General features: G+C 38.2%; 1 protein-coding gene across 4 annotated transcripts in view; it reads left to right on the top strand.

Moving 5' to 3' along the window:
- Positions 1-27644, top strand: part of Hip1 (Huntingtin interacting protein 1) — a 604867-nt gene that overhangs the window by 488435 nt on the left and 88788 nt on the right. For all 4 annotated transcript variants that reach the window (XM_067154583.2, XM_067154580.2, XM_067154584.2 and 1 more), the window contains 2 exons: positions 17269-17522; positions 25670-25822. In XM_067154583.2, coding sequence (XP_067010684.2) covers positions 17269-17522; positions 25670-25822 — 407 coding nt within the window. The remainder of the gene's footprint in view (positions 1-17268; positions 17523-25669; positions 25823-27644) is intronic.

Here is a 27644-nt window from a genome sequence, read left to right as displayed (position 1 = left end):
ATTGCGAAGCTCGTACAGAACATTGACAGAGTTCAGTTGGGCAACACTGCTCAGCCGATACGCTGCTTTCTTCTCTTGCAACCACTCAATTACATGAACAGTTGCATGCAGGCGTGACATTCTCACGAGCTTTATAACTTCTATGATCACCCAGTAATGGGAAAATATTATTACACCAAATTTACAACCTTTTTCCCAAATATGAGATGAAATAAAAACTTGGTGTATATATCAACAATAAGTTACTTTAAAATGCATTATAGTTTGGTAACCAATAGATCAATACTTTTAAAGTAATGAATTTTCAAAGTGAACGTTCCGTTGGAAATGGAAAATAAAAAAGGCACTTTCTTTGTTCAACCTGCATTAAAAATTTAACTGGGTACAATAAAAAAGAGATTCTACTCTTACATAATTAAACATAGAATAATCATAATCACTCCAGTTTCCCGGGTGTGGTTTACGAGCGCGCTCCATTTTAGTCTATTCATGTAGCACTTCTCCTTCAGGACTTCATCCCAGTTGATTCCTTTGGATGTGATATCTTCCTTCATTTGGTCCAGCCATCTCCTCCTAGGTCTTCCAACAGGTCTGTTTCCCATAATCTCAGTATGCAACCATTGTTTTGCAATTCCTCTTTCTGTCATTTGTTTGACGTGCCCTAGTTATGGTCTCCTTCAGGGACTTATTTATTCCAGCTGGTTCTCTAATCTTCTCATTTCTTGCTTTGTCTTTCCTGGTCTTTTGAAGCATGCTTCTTAGAAACTTCATTTCTAAAGCCTGAAGTCTGCTGTCATCTTTCTTGATATAGATGTTGATTCCCATAGGGAACCTGAAATATTTGTCCCGAATGAGTAAATTTATAACACCAATATAAATGGTCCGTTATTGGACATTATAAATTTTCCAGCTAACTCATTCCTGGTTGCCAGACTTTCGCCACAGTTTGCTAAGTTAGGCTTATCATTTGGTAAATAGCACACCCACTAAGATGCATGGCTGGAAGCGAACAATGTTGAGGTCATCTGCAAAAGCAAGGCAGTTGAAATTCTCCAGTCAAAGACCAGTCAATTTCTCCGCTGACAGAGGACCTTTTAAAGAACACAGTTGACCCCCTGTGGCTGGGAGACTCAGACAAAGAATACACCCACGGTATCCCCTGCCTGTCCTAAGAGGCAACTAAAAGAGGCGACCAAGGGACGATTGAATTAGAACCATGAAACTACGTGTGATTAGTACCATCACGCTCAGAAAACCATGGGTCGCCTTTACTTGCAAGTAGTATCACTGTGGAGAACACCATGGGCTTACATTGCCTGTGATTTGTACTGTAACCGTAATTCAGGACAATTACGGTTACCATAATAATAATAACAATAATATAGTAATAACATAATAATAAAATAAGAATAATAATAGAAAGTAATATAAGAGTAATAATAATAATGATGAAGAGATAGTGATAATAATGATAATGAGTTAGGAAAATGACGCAGTGGCGGAGAATTCATATAAACCAAAACGGAACACTTACAGGCCTAAAAATGACAACTAAGACAGGATCGTGGAACGTGCTGGGAAGCCCTACTGAGGTCTATGGAAACGTATAACGTTATTATGGGGGAGAAAAGACTTACAAGAAACACCCTCTAGCTCAACTATATTAAAAATGACAAGAAAGTTTTACAAAATACAGTTCCACGACACGGAAACAAAACATACTTAAGTAACTTAACATAAAATGTGATTTAACAAGAAGGTGATGCTACCTTAAAGGTATAGTTTAAAGCGAAAGTATTTAATGGATGAAAGAATAGAAACTACGGCAATTGGAACCTAGGGTAAACTCGGACACATTAAATTAAACTTTTAAAATGACATTAAACAAAGAAATAATGAAACACAAAAGCAATTAAACTAAATGAAACGAAACCAGAAAACATTGAGATTAACTTTGCAAAACACTGAAATAACACATACCTCGGAAAGATGGAGCTCCCGAGGGTAGTAGCCCTCGAGCACGAACGCTCGCTTGGGCGGTCGGATGGAAATTGACGCCGAGCTCACGCATCATTATTCGAAGCCGGCCACAAGGCCGGAAATGGCCCGATTACAATCAAACAATAAGATCAAACTTACCCTAGATTCCTGGACCTTTTTGCCAATAGGAAATCTCGTGACCATATATGGTCATTTTAACATCGTTAGCAATTGCACAAGTTCTGGAACATTACGATTACAACACCAAAATTTCATCATAGGAAACCGCGCTTGCAGTACAGGTACAGGATGCTCCAAAATAAATCACCTTACAAATTTTACATCAGATTACATAAAAACTACCTTTTTAAACAAAAATCACTTCAAAACATTTTTGCATGTTGCAATGTTCATACAGTTCAAAATCATCGTGATGTTTCCATATTTTAAAAAAATTTACAAACATATTTCAGTTACACAAAAACTTTAAAATTTATATTTCTAAATACACTGTAGTTCCAATTCTCCGTCCCACCAACTGGTGACATTCTCCTCCTCCCAACGTCGAGCTCCGCTCGACAAAAGATTACCGAAAATAACAAAATTTAAATGAACTTAAAAGGGAGGCTTAATGGAGATCTGAATATTTTCACAACGCCACAAATTGCACCACACCACAATTTCTTATCGTTCTGTTCAGGAACGTCCATACAATCAAAGACAGAGCGTGGGTATCGCTGTCAAACGAAGGCACTGACCGTGGCCGTTGCCAACGTCTCCATCCCTATTGCAGTCCAACCATTGCTCACTTACAGCCTCAGCACAGCCCACCCAACTTAGTGAACAGGTCCATAACTGGCGAAGGTAGGTGGCACAGCACAGACTACTGCCACCATTAAACACCTTTCCATATTAGTGGCCAATAGGTGGGTTGCAGACTCCAAATAGATATCCCAGGTTGAAAAGTCAGTGGCATAGTAACTGGAACATAAACATACGCAGCAGAAATTTGGAATTGAAGAAATGAGACCACTGGCCTGAACTATTGATGACTTTAAAAGGAGCCTTGAGTTTCGAGGGTGGAATTTTGGTGTTTTTTCATTAACAATAACAAGCCTCCTTAGGGATATTCCCTCTCATGTTTCTGGGAAACCCCAGCCCTCCTGGCAAGTGCTATTTCAGAATTTCAAAATTTAGGAAAATTAAAAAAAACTAAAAGAAAATTTGCCAGAGTTTACCCTAGTGCCAAAAACATTATAAAATCCCTAACTAATCATGAATAAACTTCTAAACTTACCCCAACAGACATTACATTAAATTATATCTAACATGATTATAAATAACCCTTCCCATTACAACTAAAGTGACTTAACTAAATTATTAACTACAGAACCCGTAAAATGGTGCGCGCCAATTAATTAAAATTTGCTTACAACTAATTCCTTATAACTACCAAATTAAGTTACTGTGTGCATTCTTAATCACCCAACATTAAGGAACAGAACGAAACAAATAAAAGGAAGAATTTAGAATGTTACAAGGGAACTCAAAACCGAGAAATAATTAATTACGTTGGCTTGTAACCACTTTCAATGAATTGAGGTTAGTAAGTCACTATTTATTACCATGTCATGTACTCATGAAATTTTTACATAGATAAACTCACATTACGTATTATGTGTCACACCAGTCAAATTAAGGTGCAATTAAGCCAGGAATATCAAATCAAAATCATATTACTTTAACAACAGGAACTCAAAAATGAAAAAACAATGTCGATGCAAGAGTGCACATGCAGAAATCCTACTCACTGATATAAGAAATAAAAAGGTACAAGTACAACCTTCATACCAGAGATTACCAGATAACCGCACGACACACAAGACTACCAAGCTTATCTGTCCTTCGACATACACACAGACAACATCAAACTACCAAAACAAGATTAAAAATTAAATGATTGAAGTTCAACCAATTCAATACATAAAAGAAAGAAATGTAGTAATTACATTCTTATTTAAATGGGACCGGTTTCGACCCTAGTCCAGGTCATCGTCAGCCGTAAAAACAAGTAGGCGAAATCACACAATGTTTATGAATATTGGAGAAATGGATCAGTTTCACACTCTGTCAGGCACAAAGTCACAACAGTATCAAATAATATATGAAGATTATAAATAAACTTGAAGTCGCAGACGAATAGATTTGTAGAAGCAAACCGCCAGTTCCCGGTGATCAGCGCGGCACATTCAAGGTCATGCGCTGCGGTCTCGAACGCCAAAGTAGAGTGGAGAATGTCTTGAAGGTCCAATATTTGTCTCAGTTGCGGGAAGTTAAGTACGTATATAAAAAATATACGACGCAAATCAGTATAATTGTATGAGAACTTGTGCTCCTGCTAAGTTCTTGGAAAACAGTTGACTTGAAAAAACAATTGTGAAGAGAAAAAAATGTAGTAAAAAGCGCAATATCGGAAAACAAATGAAAACTTATATGCATAGTGCGCTATTTTTTAAATTGAAAAAATTATTAGGACATGATTGAAGTAGGATGCTAAAAGGTTAGTTTTTTCCACCTATTCAATACATATAAATTTTATAAATTAGGAATTTATTATTGATTCCACTTGAGACATGTTTCGCCCTTCATTGAGGGCATCATCAGTCAAAATATCACCTCAAGGTAAAAAATCAGGTAACTGGTTAGTAGTTGACAGTACAAATTAATACATATTATTAATACAATTACAAAAATTAAGTATGGGAAATAGTTGTACAAAAGTGATGGTTGAACATATAGGTTTATAGATGAAAAGTCAGCACCAATGCCTAAAATTAACATAGTAGAGTTCGGCAGTGGTGCTCTGGAGAAACAGTTGACGCAATCATAGGGAAGTAAAAAGTTAAAAAATATTTACATTAAAACAATTAAGGGAGAAAAGATGTAGTGTTCGGCGTCAATGTTTGTAACCAAAAATTAATGTCAAAGGTTGGTAACTATACAGTATTTACATTGTTCAATTGAACAGTTGAGATAAAGTTTTAAAAATATTTTTACATTATAACATTCAGCATAAATGTTTGTAATAGAAACTAATGTCAATAGTTGGTAACTATATAGTAATTACATTATCTAATTGAATAGTTGAGAATTTACAAATATATACATAATTACAAAAGAGCAGCTGGTGTGCAAGGATAAAAAAAATTTTTTAGTACCAAGTGCGTCCTGATGTTTTAGAGGTTGGAAGAAGGAATTAGTGTTGACATTTCAGAAATATGTAGAGCAGTTTAATTTAGTTAAAATCACCGGGGGTAGGGAAATATTTCATAGCCAAATGAGGTTTTATAGGCATCAAGCTGCAAGTTTTTCAGTTGCAGTGCCGAGATCGGTACGGAGACTGGTCAGTGTGGATGGAGATTCATGGGTATTCCGTGCGTTTGAACGGCAACAATGGTGACAGTTATTAGTGGGTAATTGCTAGTTATATGGGTAATTGCTAATTATGAAAATGTTGCGGGTTGAAACTTTTGCTTATTCTTTTAGTTGACTTCTGTAGCATCGAATGCGATGTGAAGACATCGGTGTGAAATGCCGGTGAGATAAATTGATATTGTTGCGTGGAATAAAGTATGGCGGACTTCGGGATGAAGTTATTGTTCTTTTCTGGTCTGGTGAGAAAGAATAGAGTTGCTTGTGTTGTGAACTGCTGTGGAGAGATTAGAATGTATGCGGCAACTGCAGAGTCAGAGCGTTAAAGCTGGGGTGAGGCATCTTCTCATTCTGACTGCGAAGAGGAGCCGTAGTGGCACGCCATATTTGTGCCGATGTGCGCTGGGTTCCGGCGTGTTGTTGAAAGTTGTATTGTATGCAGTGGAAGTTATCTGTAATTGAGATGTTAATAGTATTAATTAGTGTGTAAGAAAGGTTTATGGTAAGTAATGAAGAGTGAATGTTATGTTACATACCTGATGTGTCGCTGAGAGGTGATTGATGATGAGTATTGGTGGACTAAGGAGGCGGCTCAGTCGGTAATACGCACATGCGGTTAGCAATGGCGGCGGGAGGGGTGGAGAGCTTTTGGGGGGGAGGGGCATGGGCGGAGTCATGCGCAAAGGTGAGCTGTCAGAATAGAGGAAGGTAGAGTGGAGGGGCGAGCTTGTTGTGTATTGGGAGTGCAGGTTGATGTAGTGTTGGTTTATAAAAAGAGGGGGGGGTTATAAGGAACCGAAAGTTACGCGGATAATATTGATGCCTATTTGTTAATGTGATGAATGTTATTTGCTTGTGTTGGGTGTTGTATTGTTTTTGAAGGTCGCGTGGTTATTATTTCTCGTGTTGTATCGGTGGGGTCGTGGTGGAGGGGGAGGTGCTTGGGTGGGAGGATGTGTGGGCTTGCTGTCGTTGTGTGTGGGGGAATTGGTCGGAAAGGGGGAGGTGGGGGGTAGGGGGGTAATTGTCGACATGCTGGGTGAGTCAGTTAATGTGGTATTGAAGATTTTAGACAAGTTGTTGCCTTGAAAATTTATTTTTTGTAGTAAGGTGGGAATTTGTTCATAAAGGGGGTTTTTTAAATCTATTATCTCGTTGAGGTTTTTATCTTTGTTGAAGTGTTGGTCTAGATAGATGTATAGGTTCTCATATTCAGTCATTAGTTTGCCTTTCTCGACTTTTTTTAGGATTGTTAAGTCTTGTTCTATTGTGGTGAAGTGGTGGCCAGTGTCCCTCATGTGGGTGCTCATTGCGGAAAATTTATTATGTTTTTGGGCATTGTAGTGTTCTAAATAACGGGTTTGGAAGCTTCGGCCAGTTTGTCCGATGTACGAGGAGTTGCATTGTGAACAGGTGAGTCTGTAAATACCTGAGCCCGCGTAGTGGTTTCTTCTTGGGTTGACAGAGTTCTGGTTGAAAAATATGTTCTTGTTCGTGTTCTGCGTTTTGAAAGCAATGTTGACTTCGTGCTTTTTTAGGGGGTTGGCTATCTGGTGGATGACTGGATTAGTGTATGTGAAAGTTGCGTATTTGTGTTTATTGGGTTTTGTTGGGGAAAGATTAGTTGTTAATTTTAGTTTTACTTTGTTGATGATCTTGTTGATCATGTTGGTGTTGAAGCCATTGAACTTGGCAATATCTGTTATGTAATCAAGTTCTTTTTTCAGATTGGTAGGTGAAAGGGGAATTTTTAAAGCTCTGTATATTAAACTGTAGTAAGGGGCTTGTTTATGGGAGTTTGGGTGTAAGGAATTATTGTTTATTGTTAGTGGGGTGAAGGAGGGTTTTCTGTGTATTCGAAACTCAAATGCGTTGTCCATTCGTGTGATGTTGATGTCTAAAAAATTGATGGAGCCGTTGTCCTCATCTTCTTTTGTGAATTTTATGTTGTTGTCTAAAGTGTTTAGGAATGTGAGGATGTTGTCGCTGTTGTTGCACTGTTTATCGATGATTACTAGTGTGTCGTCGACATAGCGGAGCCAAAGATGAATACCATTGATGGAATTTATAATTTTATTGTGTTCTAAGTTGTCCATATAGATGTTCGCTAGAATGCCAGAAATAGGGTCTCCCATAGCTAAGCCCTTTTGATGGTAAATCTTGTTGTTGAACGTGAAGTAATTATTGTTCAAAATAAAGGTTAATATTTTAATGAACTCATCAATTTCTATTTTGCTTAGTCCACTGTGTTTGGAGAGGTTGTTTTTTATGATGTTGATGGTTTCGAGAACTGGGATATTCGGATACATGTTGGTGATGTCAAAGGAACATAGAATGTGGTTTGGTTGCAGTGTAAATTTATTCAGGGTTTGACATAGGTCAATTGAGTTCTTAATGGGGTATTTGTTGTTGAATTTGTAGTGTTTTTTGAGAAAGTAGTGTAGAAATCTTGAAGTTTTGTATGTTGGACTGCCTCTACTGTTGATAATTGGTCGGATGGGGATGTCTTTTTCGTGGGTTTTGGGTAAGGACTTGGCTGTGGGTAAAGTTGGATTCATGTTGACTAGTTTAAAGATTTCATGGTCATTTAAGAGGAAAGTTGAATTTTTGAGAAGGGTTTTCAAGTTGCGTTGTACTTTTGGTATAGGATCCTTGTTGATGGTGGTGTAGGTTGTGTTGGAAAAGAATTCTTCAGTTTTTTTGATGTAGTCCTGTTTGTTCATGAGTACAGTTGTGTTACCTTTGTCGGCTTTTGTTACTATAACGTTGTTGGTGTTTATTTTGGTCTTTAAAGCATGGATTTGTTTTGAGAGGGTAGTGTTTTTGTTGGTTTTTAACTCATTAACTAGGGAGGGCAGTTTCTTTTTTATTTCGTGTCTGACGTCATTTTGTTTCTCTGTGGTGATCTGTTTACTAATGTTGGATTCTAATTCTGCAATAGTGGTGGTTAGGTCATCGATAGTATTGGGGTTAGGCCAATTGTGTTTTAGGCCTCTGTTTAGGAGGTTCATTTCTATGTCAGAGAAGGTGGTGTCAGACAAATTGATGGTAGTAGGGGTGTTGTTTGAAATAATGGATGTAGTATTATTGTTCTTATTGTGGTTTGATGTGCTTGGTTTGGTTCCCTTCAGATGGGCTAGTTTGAGGTTTAATGTGTCCTGTTTCTTTTCTAGTACGTTGGTTAATTTATTGTCAGTATGTCTTAGGAAAGATTGCCATTCAAGAGGGGATAAGTGTTGTGCAAGGGTTAAATGTGTTTGATAAAGCTGTAAATTTAAGAATGACTTTTTCCTGTATAGTTGTTTAATCTCGTCCTTCAACCAGATGTTGTTGACTTTGTTTTGGGTGATAGTCGAGTTTTGAAACGGAATGCTTTTCCTTTGCAGTGGTCTCAAGAATTTAGGTACTAAATTTAGCTTAACACATTCTTTAAGGAAATTAATGTCTTTTGAAATTTTGCCGATTTTTACCTTGAGGTTTAGGTATTTGTTGGTTTTCACTGTAGCCTGGTTGGCTTTGACATTGCAAGTCATAAAAATCATTGCTATCCGTATTGAAGATACTGAATGTAGGATGCTAAAAGGTTAGTTTTTTCCACTTATTCAATACATGTAAATTTTATAAATTAGGAATTTATTATTGATTCCACTTGAGACATGTTTCGCCCTTCATTGAGGGCATCATCAGTCAAAATATCACCTCAAGGTAAAAAATCAGGTAACTGGTTAGTAGTTGACAGTACAAATTAATACATATTATTAATACAATTACAAAAATTAAGTATGGGAAATAGTTGTACAAAAGTGATGGTTGAACATATAGGTTTATAGATGAAAAGTCAGCACCAATGCCTAAAATTAACATAGTAGAGTTCGGCAGTGGTGCTCTGGAGAAACAGTTGACGCAATCATAGGGAAGTAAAAAGTTAAAAAATATTTACATTAAAACAATTAAGGGAGAAAAGGTGTAGTGTTCGGCGTCAATGTTTGTAACCAAAAATTAATGTCAAAGGTTGGTAACTATACAGTATTTACATTGTTCAATTGAACAGTTGAGATAAAGTTTTAAAAATATTTTTACATTATAACATTCAGCATAAATGTTTGTAATAGAAACTAATGTCAATAGTTGGTAACTATATAGTAATTACATTATCTAATTGAATAGTTGAGAATTTACAAATATATACATAATTACAAAAGAGCAGCTGGTGTGCAAGGATAAAAAAAAATTTTTAGTACCAAGTGCGTCCTGATGTTTTAGAGGTTGGAAGAAGGAATTAGTGTTGACATTTCAGAAATATGTAGAGCAGTTTAATTTAGTTAAAATCACCGGGGGTAGGGAAATATTTCATAGCCAAATGAGGTTTTATAGGCATCAAGCTGGAAGTTTTTCAGTTGCAGTGCCGAGATCGGTACGGAGACTGGTCAGTGTGGATGGAGATTCATGGGTATTCCGTGCGTTTGAACGGCAACAATGGTGACAGTTATTAGTGGGCAATTGCTAGTTATATGGGTAATTGCTAATTATGAAAATGTTGCGGGTTGAAACTTTCGCTTATTCTTTTAGTTGACTTCTGTAGCATCGAATGTGATGTGAAGACATCGGTGTGAAATGCCGGTGAGATAAATTGATATTGTTCCGTGGAATAAAGTATGGTGGACTTCGGGATGAAGTTATTGTTCTTTTCTGGTCTGGTGAGAAAGAATAGAGTTGCTTGTGTTGTGAACTGCTGTGGAGAGATTAGAATGTATGCGGCAACTGCAGAGTCAGAGCGTTAAAGCTGGGGTGAGGCATCTTCTCATTCTGACTGCGAAGAGGAGCCGTAGTGGCACGCCATATTTGTGCCGATGTGCGCTGGGTTCCGGCGTGTTGTTGAAAGTTGTATTGTATGCAGTGGAAGTTATCTGTAATTGAGATGTTAATAGTATTAATTAGTGTGTAAGAAAGGTTTATGGTAAGTAATGAAGAGTGAATGTTATGTTACATACCTGATGTGTCGCTGAGAGGTGATTGATGATGAGTATTGGTGGACTAAGGAGGCGGCTCAGTCGGTAATACGCACATGCGGTTAGCAATGGCGGCGGGAGGGGTGGAGAGCTTTTGGGGGGGAGGGGCATGGGCGGAGTCATGCGCAAAGGTGAGCTGTCAGAATAGAGGAAGGTAGAGTGGAGGGGCGAGCTTGTTGTGTATTGGGAGTGCAGGTTGATGTAGTGTTGGTTTATAAAAAGAGGGGGGGGGGGGGGGGTATAAGGAACCGAAAGTTACGCGGATAATATTGATGCCTATTTGTTAATGTGATGAATGTTATTTGCTTGTGTTGGGTGTTGTATTGTTTTTGACTGATGATGCCCTCAATGAAGGGCGAAACATGTCTCAAGTGGAATCAATAATAAATTCCTAATTTATAAAATTTATATGTATTGAATAGGTGGAAAAAACTAACCTTTTAGCATCCTACATTCAGTATCTTCAATACGGATAGCAATGATTTTTATGACTTGCAATGATTGAAGTAGTCGAAGTTGGCGCAAGACAAGAGTTAAAATTTGAAAGAGGAGAAACAAAATGAAGGTCGATTGGGTGTTGTTTTTTTTAATAAATAGAGAAGGTAGAATACATTAACAGAGGAAGAGTGATAGTGAAAAAAGAGAAAAAAATAAAAGAGATTGAAGTTAGATGGTATTGAGGAAGGATAAGATAGGGAAAATGAAGGAGGGGTAGTTTAGGGTGGGTTAGGAGGGTGGGTTATTGGAGGTAGAAAATGTGGGTGGAAACTTTGTAAGGCATGGAAAATAGAATTGGGGTTTTGGAATTTGGAATTTTTGAGAAGAAGAATTAGGAAGTCAAAAAGGATATTGGGTTTTTCAGAAATGTCGTTTAAATTGAAATTAGGGTTGAAGTACTGGTCAAGGTGGATAAAGCAATTTTCAGTAATGTTTAAGAGGGGGCCTTTGTTAATGATTTTAAGTATATTCATGTCATTGTTAATACTGGTGAAACTATGCTTGGAGTCTTGTATGTGCTGTCCTATGGCAGAGAATCTGTTGTATTTAATGGCGTTGACATGTTCAGAGTACCTGATATTGAAGTTGCGGCCAGTTTGTCCGACGTAGGAGGAATTGCAGTTGTTGCATTTGAAAGTGAAGGTGGAAAAAGCAGTTGATTTTATTGTGTCTTTAGATAAAGTGGTTTTTGGACGGTGTTTGAATTTGTTGATGATGCGGTTAATGAAGGAGTTGTTAAAGCCATTAAATTTAGCAATGTTGCGGATGGTGTTTAATTCATTATTTAAATCTTTTTTGGACATAGGGGTGTTGAAGGCACGAAAAATTAAGCTGTTATAAGTAGCACGTTTATGAGCTTGGGGGTGCGAAGAATCTTGTCTTATTGTAGTTGCTGTTTGGGTTGGTTTTCTGAAAATTTTGTAAGATAAAGAGGAAGGATGTCTAGTAATAGTTAGGTCTAGAAAATTAAGAGTTTGGTTGTGTTCTGATTCGAGGGTGAATTTAATGTTAGAGTCTAAGTTGTTGAGATGAAGAAGTGTAGAGGCTGCGTTGGTTGATTCCTCATTTAATATTACTAATGTGTCGTCGACATATCTCGCCCAAAAGAGGATGTTGGAGAAATTATTATTATTATTCATTTTAGTGTTTTCTAAGAAGTCAAGGTAAATTTCAGCAAGAATGCCAGAAGCTGGTGAGCCCATAGACAAGCCATCTTGTTGATAAATGGTGTTGTCAAAGGTAAAATAATTATTGTTGAGAACTAATATTAAAATAGACATGAAGTCTTGAATTTCAAGTTTACTTAGGTTACTGAATTTGTTTAGGTTGTTGTTTATAATGGGGAATAATTTTGAAATTGGAATACTAGGGTACATTGATTTTCTTTTTAAGATCTGAAATGATTTTATTATCTTTAATTAAATTATTAATATTATTATTATTATTATTATTATTATTATTATTATAATTATTAAGAGAAGTGTTTTTGTTATTGTTAATGAAGACTTTTTCGAGTTTCCTTTTTACTTCATATCTGATTTCATCTTGTACATCTGTTGGCATTTTGTTAATGGCTATTTCAGATTCAATAATTAAATTGGTGGCTACATTGAAAGTGTTGAGATTGGGCCAATTGTGTTTGAAGCCCTTTGAAAGAATTGAGTTTTCAGCATCACTCAGAGTTGTTTTAGATAGATTTACCTTGAATGTGCCGCGCTGATCACCGGGAACTGGCGGTTTGCTTCTACAAATCTATTCGTCTGCGACTTCAAGTTTATTTATAATCTTCATATATTATTTGATAGTGTTGTGACTTTGTGCCTGACAGAGTGTGAAACTGACCCATTTCTCCAATATTCATAAACATTGTGTGATTTTGCCTACTTGTTTTTACGGCTGACGATGACCTGGACTAGGGTCGAAACCGGTCCCATTTAAATAAGAATGTAATTACTACATTTCTTTCTTTTATGTATTGAATTGGTTGAACTTCAATCATTTAATTTTTAATGTTAATAATTTCAATACGGAACAATGAAATTTTTATCTTTAAATACCAAAACAAGTGCGACGATCACTGAATCAGCATAACCGACGAATGGTAAAAGGCACAGACAACCTCAATACTGATTCTCATCACATGACATACAAACACAGTACACATACATACACACACACACACACACACGTGCGATGACACATCAAGAAGTACCCACAAAATAAAAGGACAGAACATCAGAACATGACCTCAAGTACACTTGAACTTATCACACGACAATGAGACTCTTAGGGCCAATATCGTACTCCTAGAAGAGGAACGGCCTCTCAGCACCTTAACTCCAAGTCTCAGTACACACACACATATGCCTACCAAAGGCACAATTATATTCAAAAATCGTAGGACAGATACAGCACAGCTACAAATTTAGAACCGTACTCAGACTACAGAATCCCATACTGAGTACATAAATTTAGAAGACACGAACCCGTAATGCAAGGAATTTTTAATATCGATAAAATCGAACAAGACAAAACAAGCAGAAAAATTAACTGAATGGCTTAGCTAAATCACGATACCTTCAAAATTTCGCTAGTGACAAATTTAAACTAACAGAAAATTAAATCTTGATCATCTGCAGACGTAAGAATTTAACAATAATTTATAGCTCAGCGTAAGAACACCAAAATGAACATTTGCAGAAAATCTTCCGAGCAATCACTCTACAATAACAAGGGACATCATTTTCCATCTATGCACCTAATACCAAGAAAAAGATTACGAGGAATCTCATACCAGATACACTAGATTTCGAACATGTCACGAGCACAAGTGCAGATCTGTAACCCGTCAATTTTGCCCAAAATGAGCCTCAGCATTACCTGGTCTAAAGATATGGTGAACACGTGTCACCCTATGAGCCTATCCAAGTCCTCATAGAACCCTCCCTAGCAAATATAGGAATACACGGGTAAATAAATATACGTGACAAAAAAACAGACACTTACACGATGGAAAAGCAAACAAACTAGGAAACTTTCGAAATTAGCAGGTAGTTGGGAAACTAATCACCAAAATAGTCCCATACCTACTTGGAAACGAACCCAGATCCAGCAAAAGACCAAAAACAACACATGACCGGAAATTTAAATATATACTGAGCTAACATACAACGTAAAAATTACTTTAGAAGATCACACACGTAGAATAGTACCAAATATAACATACCAGGCGACAAGAAACAAAATTTAGAAAATAATTTGCGGAAACACGAGATTTACGAACAGGAAAACACTCGAAGAAATAGACGAAAATTCACAACATAACCTTAAAATTGTTGTCGAAAAATTACCAAAAGAGAAATTACAGAAAAACTAAGGAAACTCCGTGCTAAAATTTAACCAGAACACAATGATCACTCTGACAATTCACACTACAATTTACGTGATCTAGAAAGAAAACAAACAGAACGGACACTCGATAACTTAGAATGTAGGGTGTGTACACTTCGCAATGGGTCAAACGCTCAGCTGTTTTCAAGACACATCAGCTGTTCAAGAGATAAACATGAATTCAAACACGGGAGTACAGTACCAAATACACTATCGAGACAATACTTAGCATGATATCACGACGTAGTTTAAAACAACCGGAAATTATACAAATGTTACAATCGGAACACAAATGGAAGAAAACTAGACATAATCAAACATATTGAAATTTATCAAAGAAGACTTTCGGAAAGCGAACACAGCACACGAAATGTGAAGATATCACTTTGCTACAAAACACAGGGTCAAGCGAAATCTTGCCACACAGGAAAATTTATTGAAATTAACGAAACCAAAAACTTGTTACAAATAGTGACAGTAACACTGCACGTCGCGGAACGAAAAACACGTGGTGAGATAAACTCGCGCAAGAATCATGAAAACAAGAACCGGGAATTACGAATACACACGGAACACTTACAACCTAAATTCAAACTTAAAAGATTTAAAATTAATTTTAGAAAAGTTAGCCGAGAATGATCATTGTAAGTCTTCACTCCTTACATAACACACGCTCTGATATCACATGTAACCGCTGTTTGGGAACAACTACAGTTACACATAAATAATGATCATAATAGAAATAGTAAATAACATAATAATAAAATAAAAATAATAATAGAAAGTAATATAAGAGTAATAATACCAGGCGAGTTGGCCGTGCGCGTAGAGGCGCGCGGCTGTGAGCTTGCATCCGGGAGATAGTAGGTTCGAATCCCACTATCGGCAGCCCTGAAAATGGTTTTCCGTGGTTTCCCATTTTCACACCAGGCAAATGCTGGGGCTGTACCTTAATTAAGGCCACGGCCGCTTCCTTCCAACTCCTAGGCCTTTCCCATCCCATCGTCGCCATAAGACCTATCTGTGTCGGTGCGACGTAAAGCAACTAGCAAAAAAAAAAAAAAAAAAAAAAAAAAAGTAATAATAATAATGATGAAGAGAGAGTAATAATAATGATGAGATAGGAAAATGACGCAGTGGCGGAGAATTCATATAAACCAAAACGGAACACTTACAGGCCTAAAAATGACAACTAAGACAGGATCGTGGAACGTGCTGGGAAGCCCTACTGAGGTCCATGGAAACGTATAACGTTATTATGGGGGAGAAAAGACTTACAAGAAACACCCTCTAGCTCAACTATATTAAAAATGACAAGAAGGTTTTACAAAATACAGTTCCACGACATGGAAACAAGACATACTTAAGTAACTTAACATAAAATGTGATTTAACAAGAAGGTGATGCTACCTTAAAGGTATAGTTTAAAGCGAAAGTATTTAATGGATGAAAGAATAGAAACTACGGCAATTGGAACCTAGGGTAAACTCGGACACATTAAATTAAACTTTTAAAATGACATTAAGCAAAGAAATAATGAAACACAAAAGCAATTAAACTAAATGAAACGAAACCAGAAAACATTGAGATTAACTTTGCAAAACACTGAAATAACACATACCTCGGAAAGATGGAGCTCCCGAGGGTAGTAGCCCTCGAGCACGAACGCTCGCTTGGGCGGTCGGATGGAAATTGACGCCGAGCTCACGCATCATTATTCGAAGCCGGCCACAAGGCCGGAAATGGCCCGATTACAATCAAACAATAAGATCAAACTTACCCTAGATTCCTGGACCTTTTTGCCAATAGGAAATCTCGTGACCATATATGGTCATTTTAACATCGTTAGCAATTGCACAAGTTCTGGAACATTACGATTACAACACCAAAATTTCATCATAGGAAACCGCGCTTGCAGTACAGGTACAGGATGCTCCAAAATAAATCACCTTACAAATTTTACATCAGATTACATAAAAACTACCTTTTTAAACAAAAATCACTTCAAAACACTTTTGCATGTTGCAATGTTCATACAGTTCAATATCATCGTGATGTTTCCATATTTTAAAAAATTTACAAACATATTTCAGTTACACAAAAACTTTAAAATTTATATTTCTAAATACACTGTAGTTCCAATTCTCCGTCCCACCAACCGGTGACATGTACCATTATGTGAGAAACACCACGGGTCTGGGCATTGCCTGCGATTAGTACCACTATATGAGTGACACTGTTAGTCTGCATTGCCTGTGATTTATACTCGCTAGGTGAGGAACACCACGGGATAGTAAGAGTTCTTGTGATTAGTATATCTATGTGAGGTGCACCATGTGTTTGCGTTGCCTACGAGTGGCGCCATTATGTGAGAAACATCATAGGTCTGCATACAATACTTGTGAGTAGTACTATAATGTTTTGAACGCCATGAGTTTACGCTACCTTTGATTAGTACCGCAACTTGAGAAATATCATGATTCTACTTTACTAGCGATAAGTGAATTATGAGCTACCATTGACCTGAATATTGAACCCCTTTAGACAACGAGCATCATAGATTCAGGATTGTGCTTTGGTCAGTAATATTGTTTCTGGGAACGTGAGGCATTGTGGGTCGGATCCACTGTTCGTTTTAAACGCATATTCATCCATTCATTCTTCGTCACGTTTTGAATTCTGGTCAGTGGATGAATTTTGTACTTTTAAATTACCATTGCATTTTGTCTCATTTCGTACCATTAGGGGCCGATGACGTAAACATCATCATCATCATCATCATCATCAAAGAACACAGTTGAAAAGAGTGGGTGGTCACCAGTCTTAATGCCAAAGAATCTGGAGAATTTCACTTGTAAGAGTTAGTTTGTTAATGGAACGACAATATCTAGAAGAGTGAGCGATGTGGTTATTATAACTAGTATGTGGCAGAATATTCTACAGAGACTTGTGCTTGCAGATATCGCAGACATGTGCAAGGTGGTGGGAAACGAGTCGCTGACCCTCCTGGCGAACCTGAAGGACACAGACAAGGCGAACCAAGTTCCTGATAATGTCACGACTGTCAAGACCAGGGTGGTGGAAGTAGCGGACATGGTGGCCAAGCTGAGCGGCGCCATCAAGGGAGACTCGGTGGAGAGGATCGAGGAGATGCTGGAGGATGAGCTGTCCGCCATGGACAAGGCTATAGAGGAGGCTGCCAAGAGGATAGAGGTGCGTATCAAGACAGTTTTGAGAAAAGTAGACAAAGTTTTTGCTGCATATTTAATTACAGAGAAAAGCTTAGTGTTTTAAAACGTTTCAATAATAGAAGATACTCTGTATAATATATTCACGTATTAAAGAAGGGAGAATTTGAGTGCTTTTATATTTTAAGTGGAAATGTAAAATTAGACTTGTTCTTTTGTGCTCTGAATGTATTATACTTGCATTTTTGTATTTATTCTAGATTTCTTGGTTTTGTTGAGGAAACAGCAAAGAAAACACCTTTCTTGAACACATAAATAAATAAATAAATAAATAAATAAATAAATAAAACCACAAGAAATGAATTTCTTAGTTAGTCATATTGTCAGCCTTAACAAGTTAGGGATTCTCAACACGTCCGGGGCCGCTCGGATATCGGCAACCATTACCGTGGTACCGTGATACTTTTTTTGTTTAAAGGAGTTCATTTCTGTGTCTTTATGCATTTTAATTATTATTTTAATTATTTCAGTATTATTTATGTGCATGACGCACATGCTGCATCAGCGGCATTACTGATGAGCTTTTCGCCTTCGGTGCCGTTTGACGCAGCATGTGCGTCATGACTGGTAATGAAGTGGAACGAGGAAAATAATGTTTTGTTCGATTGTAGAACTTCTTTACAACAGAAAAATAAGTTTTTGAACATTTCACATGAAAATACTGTGCAGCAGAATCTTATTATTGCTGTGTATACTTAACATTACTCCATAAGCTGTACAATACAGTGTGCTACAGTGACATTTTCACAAAAATAACTCTTCTGCAAATGCGTTACGTTCTCTTACAATGTTTTTCATGAAGTTGTCATCTGCAAGCAAGCTAAAATAATCAGTAGATTTCGCGTCACTTGGCAGTGGAACGTTCATTCCCGGCCGACCAATAAAGTTTATTTGTTTCATTGAGTACGAATCTGAACTCCAAGAAATGACCCCTGAAATAATGCCCATGTTATTTGGTGCGAAATTTGGAAATGAGATGTTACTTACGTCTTCCTCATCTTCCGTAATGTGAGAATTGGGAGTAGACACTCGACACACACATCCGTGATTAAAATTCTCACTCAGAGTTGGCTACAGTCACTTTTCACGCTGTCGTCACTATTAATGCTGTCACTGTCACTAGCGTTCAGGAGAGCTTCCAGACTTATCATTATTAATTGCAAATCACCTGTTTATTCCACTAAAATGGGGTTTCTTCCGGTGAGAGGGTCTGAATCTTCACTGTTCCCTTTTGACATCGCGGAAATGTATGCCGACTTTTAATGGCTACAGAGATTGTAACTAACAATTGATGTGATGCCCGGATGGCGCATATGTTTAATAACACCTTAACACTGCACAGATAAGAGGTCTGTTTGTTTACATATATATTGGTAGAAATACGAGCTTTAATATTTGACGCGGAATGTGACATGTTAATGGTTGGGTAATTGCACATTTGTTTTTGTTTGCTTCTGAGAAGAACCGTTTGTACTCATGATCACGGTTGTGATGTATCCTCTATTTGCTGGGATATCCGCAAGAAAAGTTCTTTTGATCCAGCAGCCGATGTTGTTGCTTACTTAGCACCACCCAGGGGACACGTGTAGGGCACTTTAAGGTTATACCTACGGACGTAAAGCAACGATCAACAGGGATCACACAGGGAAGAGGGGGCTGCTTCAAACCCTGACGGGTTGATATCTGACCCTTGTAGGAAACTTGCTGGGTTCAACTTGCCAAGGAGAATCTGGGCTTCATTGAACAGAGTGTGGACCGGTCTTGGAATATGCAATTTTTGGCTCCACAAGTGGGGAAAAATTTCCAGCCCTCATTGCGACTGCGGTGACATGGCTCAGACTGTCCACCATGTTGTAATGATGTGCCCACTTCGGAGCTTCCAGGGAGGATACCACAAACTTCATGCGACAAGTGAAGAGGCAGTGAATTGGCTAAATTCTCTGGACATTAAATTATAAGTTATATTACTATCCATTGATTCTTTGTCCGATTGTTGTTCTATCTACTTTAAGTGTATATAGTTTTAAGTGTATATTATATACCGTATTTCACGGCATAATCGTCGCCACCGCGTAATCGTCGCATCCTTTATTTTCAATACAAAAATCGGACTTTAAACCTTTAATTACATAATCGTCGCACGTCCAAATTTTGTTCACTAATCTGGTTAAAAGGTAAATGGAACTGCAACGTAAGTTGCACATGAATGCACAATTTAAATACGTGTATGGTTTATGGGCAATTTGGCAACACAGTCACGTTTGCGACATGTTGCACAACGTATAAATAAATAATACCGGTATATGTACGACGCATGGCTTACCGGTAGACTATCGGCAGTTTGACAACGTGGTCGCGAGACAGTGTACTATTTATTCACCACCTACATATTATGCTTACCGGTAGGCTATCGGCAGTTTGACAACGTGGTCGCGAGACAGTGTACTATTTATTCACCACCTACATATTATGAGTTCCCATTTGAAATACGTAAGGCTGTAAGTTATCGCTTATCGGCAACGTCGCCAGGAAATACCGGCTAGGTAGGTTGAATGGACCTCGAACCAGCCCTCAAATACAGGTAAAATTCCCTGACCCGGCCGTGAATTGAACCCGAGACCTCCGTGTAAGAGGCAAGCACACTACCCCTACACCATGGGGCCGGCTCCTGTGTTATTGCGCACGAAGTGAAATCCAAGACGATAACGTAGATTTCCATGGAATTATTCAGCCGAATTATTTACGATGTCTCAGTTGTCATCGCTAGACTCTTATCTTACTACTACGTCATAAGTGTCCGGGCATGGGATGAAAACTTTTATCCAAGCAGTCAAGATAATTATTATCCAATGCTATTAAAGTTTTATTTTATAAACTCGTCAGTAATGTAATGTAAAATCATCAATAACTGGGAAGAAATATTAACCTAATTACCGTATGTTTAAAAGAAATTGAAAAAAATGAATGTTGGTTACTGACGTCTCGGAATACAGTCAACTATACAGTAGATCTACTCCGCGCTAGCTAGAGCTCCGGTTTGCGAGCTTTGCGCATGTGCAGTAGTGTGTCGCAACCAACGAGCTAAACTGATAAATTGTTGCATGCTTCCTTGCTGCCTAACAGTATTGGCTGCTCTGGAATGGACAGATCACAGATGCATTTATTTGTTTCAGATTTACGTGATTACTGTAGACATGTGTGCGTGAGAATTTAAGTTTTTAATTTGTGTTTTGGGTGTTTGCAGAAATAATTTGTTTTAATAGTGAACAATTACGGAAAGTCATTTATATCGCAAAACATTAACGTGTGAAGCATTTATAAGCGATTATGGGTAAATATAGAAACTATTCTGCGGGCTTCAAGCTAAGCGTAATTGCCTTCGCTGAACAGCACGGGAACAGAGCTGCAGAAAGAAAATTTTCTGTGAGTGAAAAGTTGGTGCGTGACTGGCGGAAAGTAAAAAAAACAAGCTAAAAAGCACAAACCCTTCTAGACGCGCGTTTAGAGGTCCTAAAACAGGGAAGTTTCCTATAATTGACGAAGAAGTGTTTAGGTACGTCAGTGAAATATGTAACAATGGCTGCAGTGTATCATATGAAATGTTACAAATTAAGGGACAGGAGGTAGCGCGCAAACACAACATACCGGTAACTCAGTTTAAGGCGACTCGTGGGTGGATTAAGGGGTTCATGCGACGACACAATCTGTCAGTGCGAAGGAGAACAACACTAAGCCAAAAGTTGCCTGCTGATTACACGGACAAGATTGTAAATTTTCACCGATTTGTCATACGTTTGCGCAAGGAAACTTCGTACTTGCTTTCTCAAATCGGTAATGCCGATCAGACTCCAATCTTTTTTGATATGCCTCGCAACAGCACTATTGCGCTAAAAGGATCACGGAGTGTATTAATGAAAACTAGCGGTAGTGAGAAGATGCGATGCAGGCAATGCTAGCCATTACAGCTGACGGGAGAAAGTTGCCGCCTTACATCATTTTCAAGGGGAAAACGATGCCTAAGAATATGCACTAGACGGTTCCGAAGATGACGCAGTGTGGCAGGGAGACGAAGAATCTGATACTGGTATTAACAGAGGTGAGGACGGCGCATCAGATAGCGAAACCTGCGATAGCGACACCGAAGATTTGGAATAAATTGCGTACCGGTAAGTCCGCATTTCACAACAAAGCGATAATTTTTTGCAAGTGTAATATTTTAACTTTAATACTCAAATTAATGACAAATTAACTTAATACGTTCATTTTTATTTTCAGGTTGGAAAAACGTTCGCCGAATTGTTGCGAAAAATTATGAATTTTGTTTTAGACTATTTTAATTATTTTGATGTATAAACGCGAGTATTACGTGCATCTTAAATTTGTATCAAATACAATTTAGTTATAAATACATTTTTTGAGTAATACAAATACTGGTATTAAATATTCATCGTATAATGGTCGCACCCTACAATTTTTTTCGAAAATTTTGGTATAAAAAGTGCGACGATTATGCCGTGAAATACGGTATATAGTTTCTCTGTACCGTGTATACGCCATACGAAATAAATAAATAAATAAATAAATAAATTGCACCTTTACAATACTATACAATTTTTATTCCTTTTTTCTATTTAAAGAGCGACAAGTTTCATCTCTCTTATGAGACATCTTCAGCCTTGATACAATTATAGTAAAAAACATGTAATATTCCTGATAACAAACTAAAACATTCACTTATCCGTAAAACTAGGAGTCGTTAATCATTTTATTCCGTATCTCTCAGAAGAGAAACTTATCTCGTACAATTTAATTTCGAATAAATATGTATTCTCCTTTGTTGTCTCGCTCTTGTGAAACCGAGAAATCTCTTGTGAGAGTGTTACAAGAAACATTTTTGAAAAAATGTGTAGCAATAAATAAATAAATAAATAAATAAAAACGCATCATCCATCAAACCATCAAACGCATGTTTCAAAACAGACTAGGAAATCAAGCGTCTTGGGCAAGGAACATCAGATCAGCTTGTGAGAAATAATGGTCAGATAAGTCTAGTAAAATGGTTCGATAATAAGCCTGTGGTCTTGGCTTCGTCATGTGATGGAGTGGCTAAAGAGGATGAATGCAGGCGATGGTCAAAGAAAGACAAAGCCTATGTTACGGTGAAGCGACCATGAAAAAAAAAAAAAATGAAAAAAAATCAATCCTCGATGTCCTTTTTCTTTGCTTTTGTTACTGGTCGACGTTGGGTATAAAGAGGGACCTGCTGGGTGTTACAAAAGCTTGTCATGGGGTGAATGGGTGACTTCTTCCTTAAGTTACCTTCGTCAAATTGCATGTCAAGGGTTCAGAATTCTCTTAAACATCAGGGTAAATGTAATTCTCCTTCACAGTGTAACCATGTTACGAGGTGATAGACACAGCGTTCAGTCCACTGTTCAAAACACTCCCTGAAGCCCTTACTGGATAGACCGTTGAATTTACCTGAAATTGCATTGTTTACTTCTTGATAACTTTGAAAATGACGACCCCCAAGTTCCTTTTTCACTGCGAGCAATAGTTGGAAGTTGCATGGTGCTAGGTCCGGTGAATAAGGTGGATGTGGCATCACCTCAGTGCCTAATTCGGTTATTGTGTCTCGTCTTGATTGCCCGATGCGCAGGTGCATTTGTCCTGTTGCGGGATCCGTTTGTTTGAGCAAAGTTTGGTCTTTTTTCTGCAAGTTTTCTTTTCACTGGCCCCTTTAACACTTCACAATAGTAATGAGCAGTAACAGTACGTTGCTTTATCACTAGACAAGTTGCATGACTTTCCCTGCACTCGCCTGAACTTCGGCTTTTTTGGGTCTCGCACTGGAAGGATGTTTCCTTTGGGCACTTTGCTGTTATGTCTCTGGGTCATTATGATGGAACCAGGACTCATCACATGTGATAACCCTGTCCAAAAAGTCAGTTCATCATTCATCACACGTGGCACCAACTTTAGTGAATCTTTTCTGAACACTAGAACATTGTGTATAATGTCTTTGGCTGATCCATAGGAGATGTTTATCATTCCAGCAATCTGTTCAGTGATTAAACGATGGTCTTCCTGCAACATGACATCAATTCGGGCAATGAAGCATCCTCAAGATCAGTTTTACCCTCCGTAAATCGTTTGTGCCACCCATGGCTTCCTCTCTGTAAGCTGGCCACTGTTTGTGTTGGAGGTCTGTCCCGGAGAACACAAAATCTAATTGAAGCGCACTGCTGCAACAGCGAGCACGGCCTCCTTCCTCAGCTGCTCCCCTGAGGCGAACTCCAGCACGGGGAAACACATCCATACAGTAGGAGAAGTTCCAATTTACGCTTTGGACAATTTCTAGTCGTTGTAAGATAATTTCAGTTGCTTCCTTGTACACATTGTAAATATCACCTAAAGCACAACTTTTAGCATAAGACCATGTTTAATAGGTTTAAAGACTTGACCTTACGATTATTGGAGATGCCCAAAACTAGGGCGAAACATGTTCCTAATTAGTGTTCGTAATTCATGTAGGATTTAACAACTACACAATATAATTGTATTGAATAGATGGACACAGTAAATTTTATTCTTGAAATAATTTTACTGAGTCCAGCAATCTGGCAAGACGTTGTCGCACTCAACAGGTGTATCTTTTATCTTTAAGGTATTCTGTATTACAGTTAAGAGTTGTTACTTTTTCAAAAGACATTGTTAGCAAGTTTACTAGAGATAGAACTTTTAACAATTGCAAGAATTTTGAGCACATGTTGCGTTGAGTCTAGTTTCAGATCTGTGTCTGCTGTTTGGAGGTCTTTTGAAGCACTAGTCCATCACTTCAAAGAAGCTTCAAACGACCTCCAAACAGCAAAGAAAAAAGTATGTTCGAAGGCCTCCTCAAAAAATTGCTGAAACTGATTTCATTCTAGACTTGGCTGATGCATTGCAAGAGTTCTGAGTTAAGTGAAGCTTTGCAATGTTGATCTAAGCTATGCTAACAAGTTAAAGCTACTTTGTTTGAGGAAAAAAAATCGTTGCTCATCAATGGCTCAAGATAAGACTGCTCAGTGAAAAAGACTTTGAGCTTGTTGACACCATCGAAGTAATGGATGAAAAAAACTGCCCACAAAATGTGTCTATAACGTTTGGGGAATACGAAATGAGGAAACTTTTGTCCAAGTTCAAACTTAATAAAAGGCAACTAATTACAAAATTCTGAGAGTATCTCCACTCCAAAGTGTTCCCGGAAATTCTCACTCCATTGAAACAGTCAATCAATTTGATAGCCATATCGTTGAGTGAATGTGAAAGAAGTTCCTCAAAGGTGAACCTAATTATCACACCATTGAGATCATCACTGAATATTGCAACATTTCTGGCCTGTTTGTAAAGATCGATAGACTTCCTCTTCGGCTCTTTAACCCAGCTGAGTATGTTTACTCTTGGCTTATGCCCGGACGTAGTCAGCATTAGCTGTTGAGTAATGAGAGGTCAAAAGACAAGGACTTTGATGAAAACATGTTGAAGTTTTGGAAATCTTTTAGGATGGGCAGACAACTTAATCATGAAACTGTGCTCTATTTTTTTTTACTGCTTCTATTACTTTACAACACATTTTTGTACTGAAATGAAATGTCGTATGACTTTTAGTGCCGGGAGTGTTCGAGGATATGTTCGGCTTGCCAGGTGCAGGCTTTTGATTTGACGTTCGTAGGCGACCTGCGCGTCGTGATGAGGATGAAATGATGATGAAGACAACACATACACCCAGCCCCCGTGCCAAGGATGGTTAAAATCCCCGACCCTGCCAGGAATCGAACCTGGGACCCCTTTGACCAAAGGCCAGCACGCTAACCATTTAGCCATGGAGCCGGACATTTTTGTACTTGTTTTGCAAAAAATAAGTTTTGGAATTAAATATTCACGTTTTTGTATTTTTTTTCAGGCCAGTAATTTTAAAGATCACAGTTCCGGCACCTCTATTTCTAGAAATCGAGCACTCGGTAGAAGTGTAGCTGGGCCAAAGGCTGGAATAGTACAGACCAACTGAAATGCTGAATTCAGAGCTGAGAATGTCATCTTGGTTGTTACACAGAGAATTCTTGTTTTCAGGATATGCTGAACAAGTCACGGCAAGCAGACTCGGGCATCAAGTTGGAAGTGAACGAGAAGATCCTAGACTCTTGTACGAACCTGATGAAAGCCATTAGGCTGCTGGTGCAGAAGTCGAGACTACTGCAGGCGGAGATCGTCGCACAGGGCAAGGTAAAGTACTGCGCAAACAGTCGTGGCTTTCTTTAAGTGAAATTTGTTTTGTAAGGCAAACATGCGACATATATGTTGTATAAATAAACTTTCACTTTTGATCTCCCAATGTGTAAAATGCAGTGAACTTTCTAATTCTTTGAGATTGTCAAATGTTGCCACATGAAAATCTTGAGGCTTGTCAGCCATGATTCTTGTGAATTCATATTCTCTTTGTATGTACTTCTTATTTACCAAATATTTACTATCATAATTATCATCATTTCTCCTTTTTCAGCTGACACCAGGTGGGGGCAGATATTGCTCCTCTCCACTTCGTCCTGTCTCTCCACCATTCCTCATTCATCACCAAGTCCAGGTTCCATTGTCCTATGCTGTTCTTCACAGAATCCATCCATCATAATCTTGGTCTTCCTCGTCCTCTCTTCCCTGTCATCTGTCTTGGAGTCTTTCTTCTTTCATCTGCTTGACATGTCCAAACCATCCGTCTCTTCTGTTCCAGTTTGTCATTTAGTTTTTTGCACTTTTAGCTCTTTTTGTATGTCTTATTTCTCACTCAATGTTCTGTACCAAACTCCTGCCTGTACTCTACTCTTATCTCTGAGTCATTGTCGCTGTGTAAGTAATAGCCCTTAAGCCTTCACCGGTACATTTCTCCGCACATGGTAAATGTGTACTGTTGGAGAGAGATAAACACGAGTTTAGCAGTATACACAGAATATAGGGAGTCCCAGAGCACACTGACCCGGTATGTAACAGGATAACAAGTGAAGACCTCAATGCCAGCAAAAGCGAAGAATATGATTTGGTACGGTGGAGTTGACGGAGGAGGCAACCCATTCCTCTGGGTGTAGTACAGAGATCATAGAACTGTCACTGAACTACAGTTAGAGGAGGAGCAATATGGATTCAGAAGTAACAGATCAACAACAGATCTAATTTTTAGCACCCGCATGTTGATGGGAGAAAGGCAAGAACCTGGTCATTGTATTCCTGGATATAGAAAAGGCCTATGATAGTGTTATAAGAGATAAGATCTGGGAGTGCCTGAGGAAAGGAAATGTGCCTGAAGGACTGGTAACGAAAATTCAGATGTTGAACAAAGACTGTACTACCTGTGTACAAATTGGGGAAGGTCGATCGTCATGGTTTCATACCAAAAGTGGAGTTCAGCAAGGAAGTGCACTTTCCCCACTACTGTTCATCACTGCTATGGACAATATAATGCAGAACGTCAAGGAAAAGTTCCGTGAACTGAATGCAGTGGCCTTTGCTGATGATACCATGATTTGGGGTGAAACAGAAGAGGAAGTACATACCAGACTCAACGAATGGAAATCCCAGTTCCAGGAATATAACCTCAACATCAGCGAGACCAAGACGGTGGTGATGGCAGTCAACAGAGAAGGGCGTCCATCAAGTGTAAAACTAGGAGACCACCAGCTAGAGTGTGTGGATAGTTTTCCTTACCTTGGAAGTGTAATCTCCTGTGATAATTTGGTCAGAAAGGAAATTACAGAGTGCAAATGGGATCAGAATTCTACCAACAAGTAAGAACACTTTTATGGGATGACACGATTCCAAAAGCGGCCAAACTGATGTTGTTTAACAGCTATTTCATACCAATATTGACCTATGGTATTGAAGCGTGCACCCTCACAAAAAGAGATTCATCAAGACTGCAAGCATCAGAGATGAAATTTCTTAGATCCACCATCCAGAAGACCAAGATCGTCAAGTTAAGAAATGAGGAGGTGAGGAAAGAAGCCGGAATAAAGACATCCCTATTAGACTGAATCGGCACATCCAGACTACGGTGGTA

The sequence above is a fragment of the Anabrus simplex genome, chromosome 10, assembly GCF_040414725.1.
Source record: "Anabrus simplex isolate iqAnaSimp1 chromosome 10, ASM4041472v1, whole genome shotgun sequence".
NCBI classification, from domain to species: Eukaryota; Metazoa; Arthropoda; class Insecta; order Orthoptera; family Tettigoniidae; genus Anabrus; species Anabrus simplex.
The sequence above is the reverse complement of the archived record's forward strand: the minus strand, read 5'-3'. Positions and strand labels throughout refer to the sequence as shown.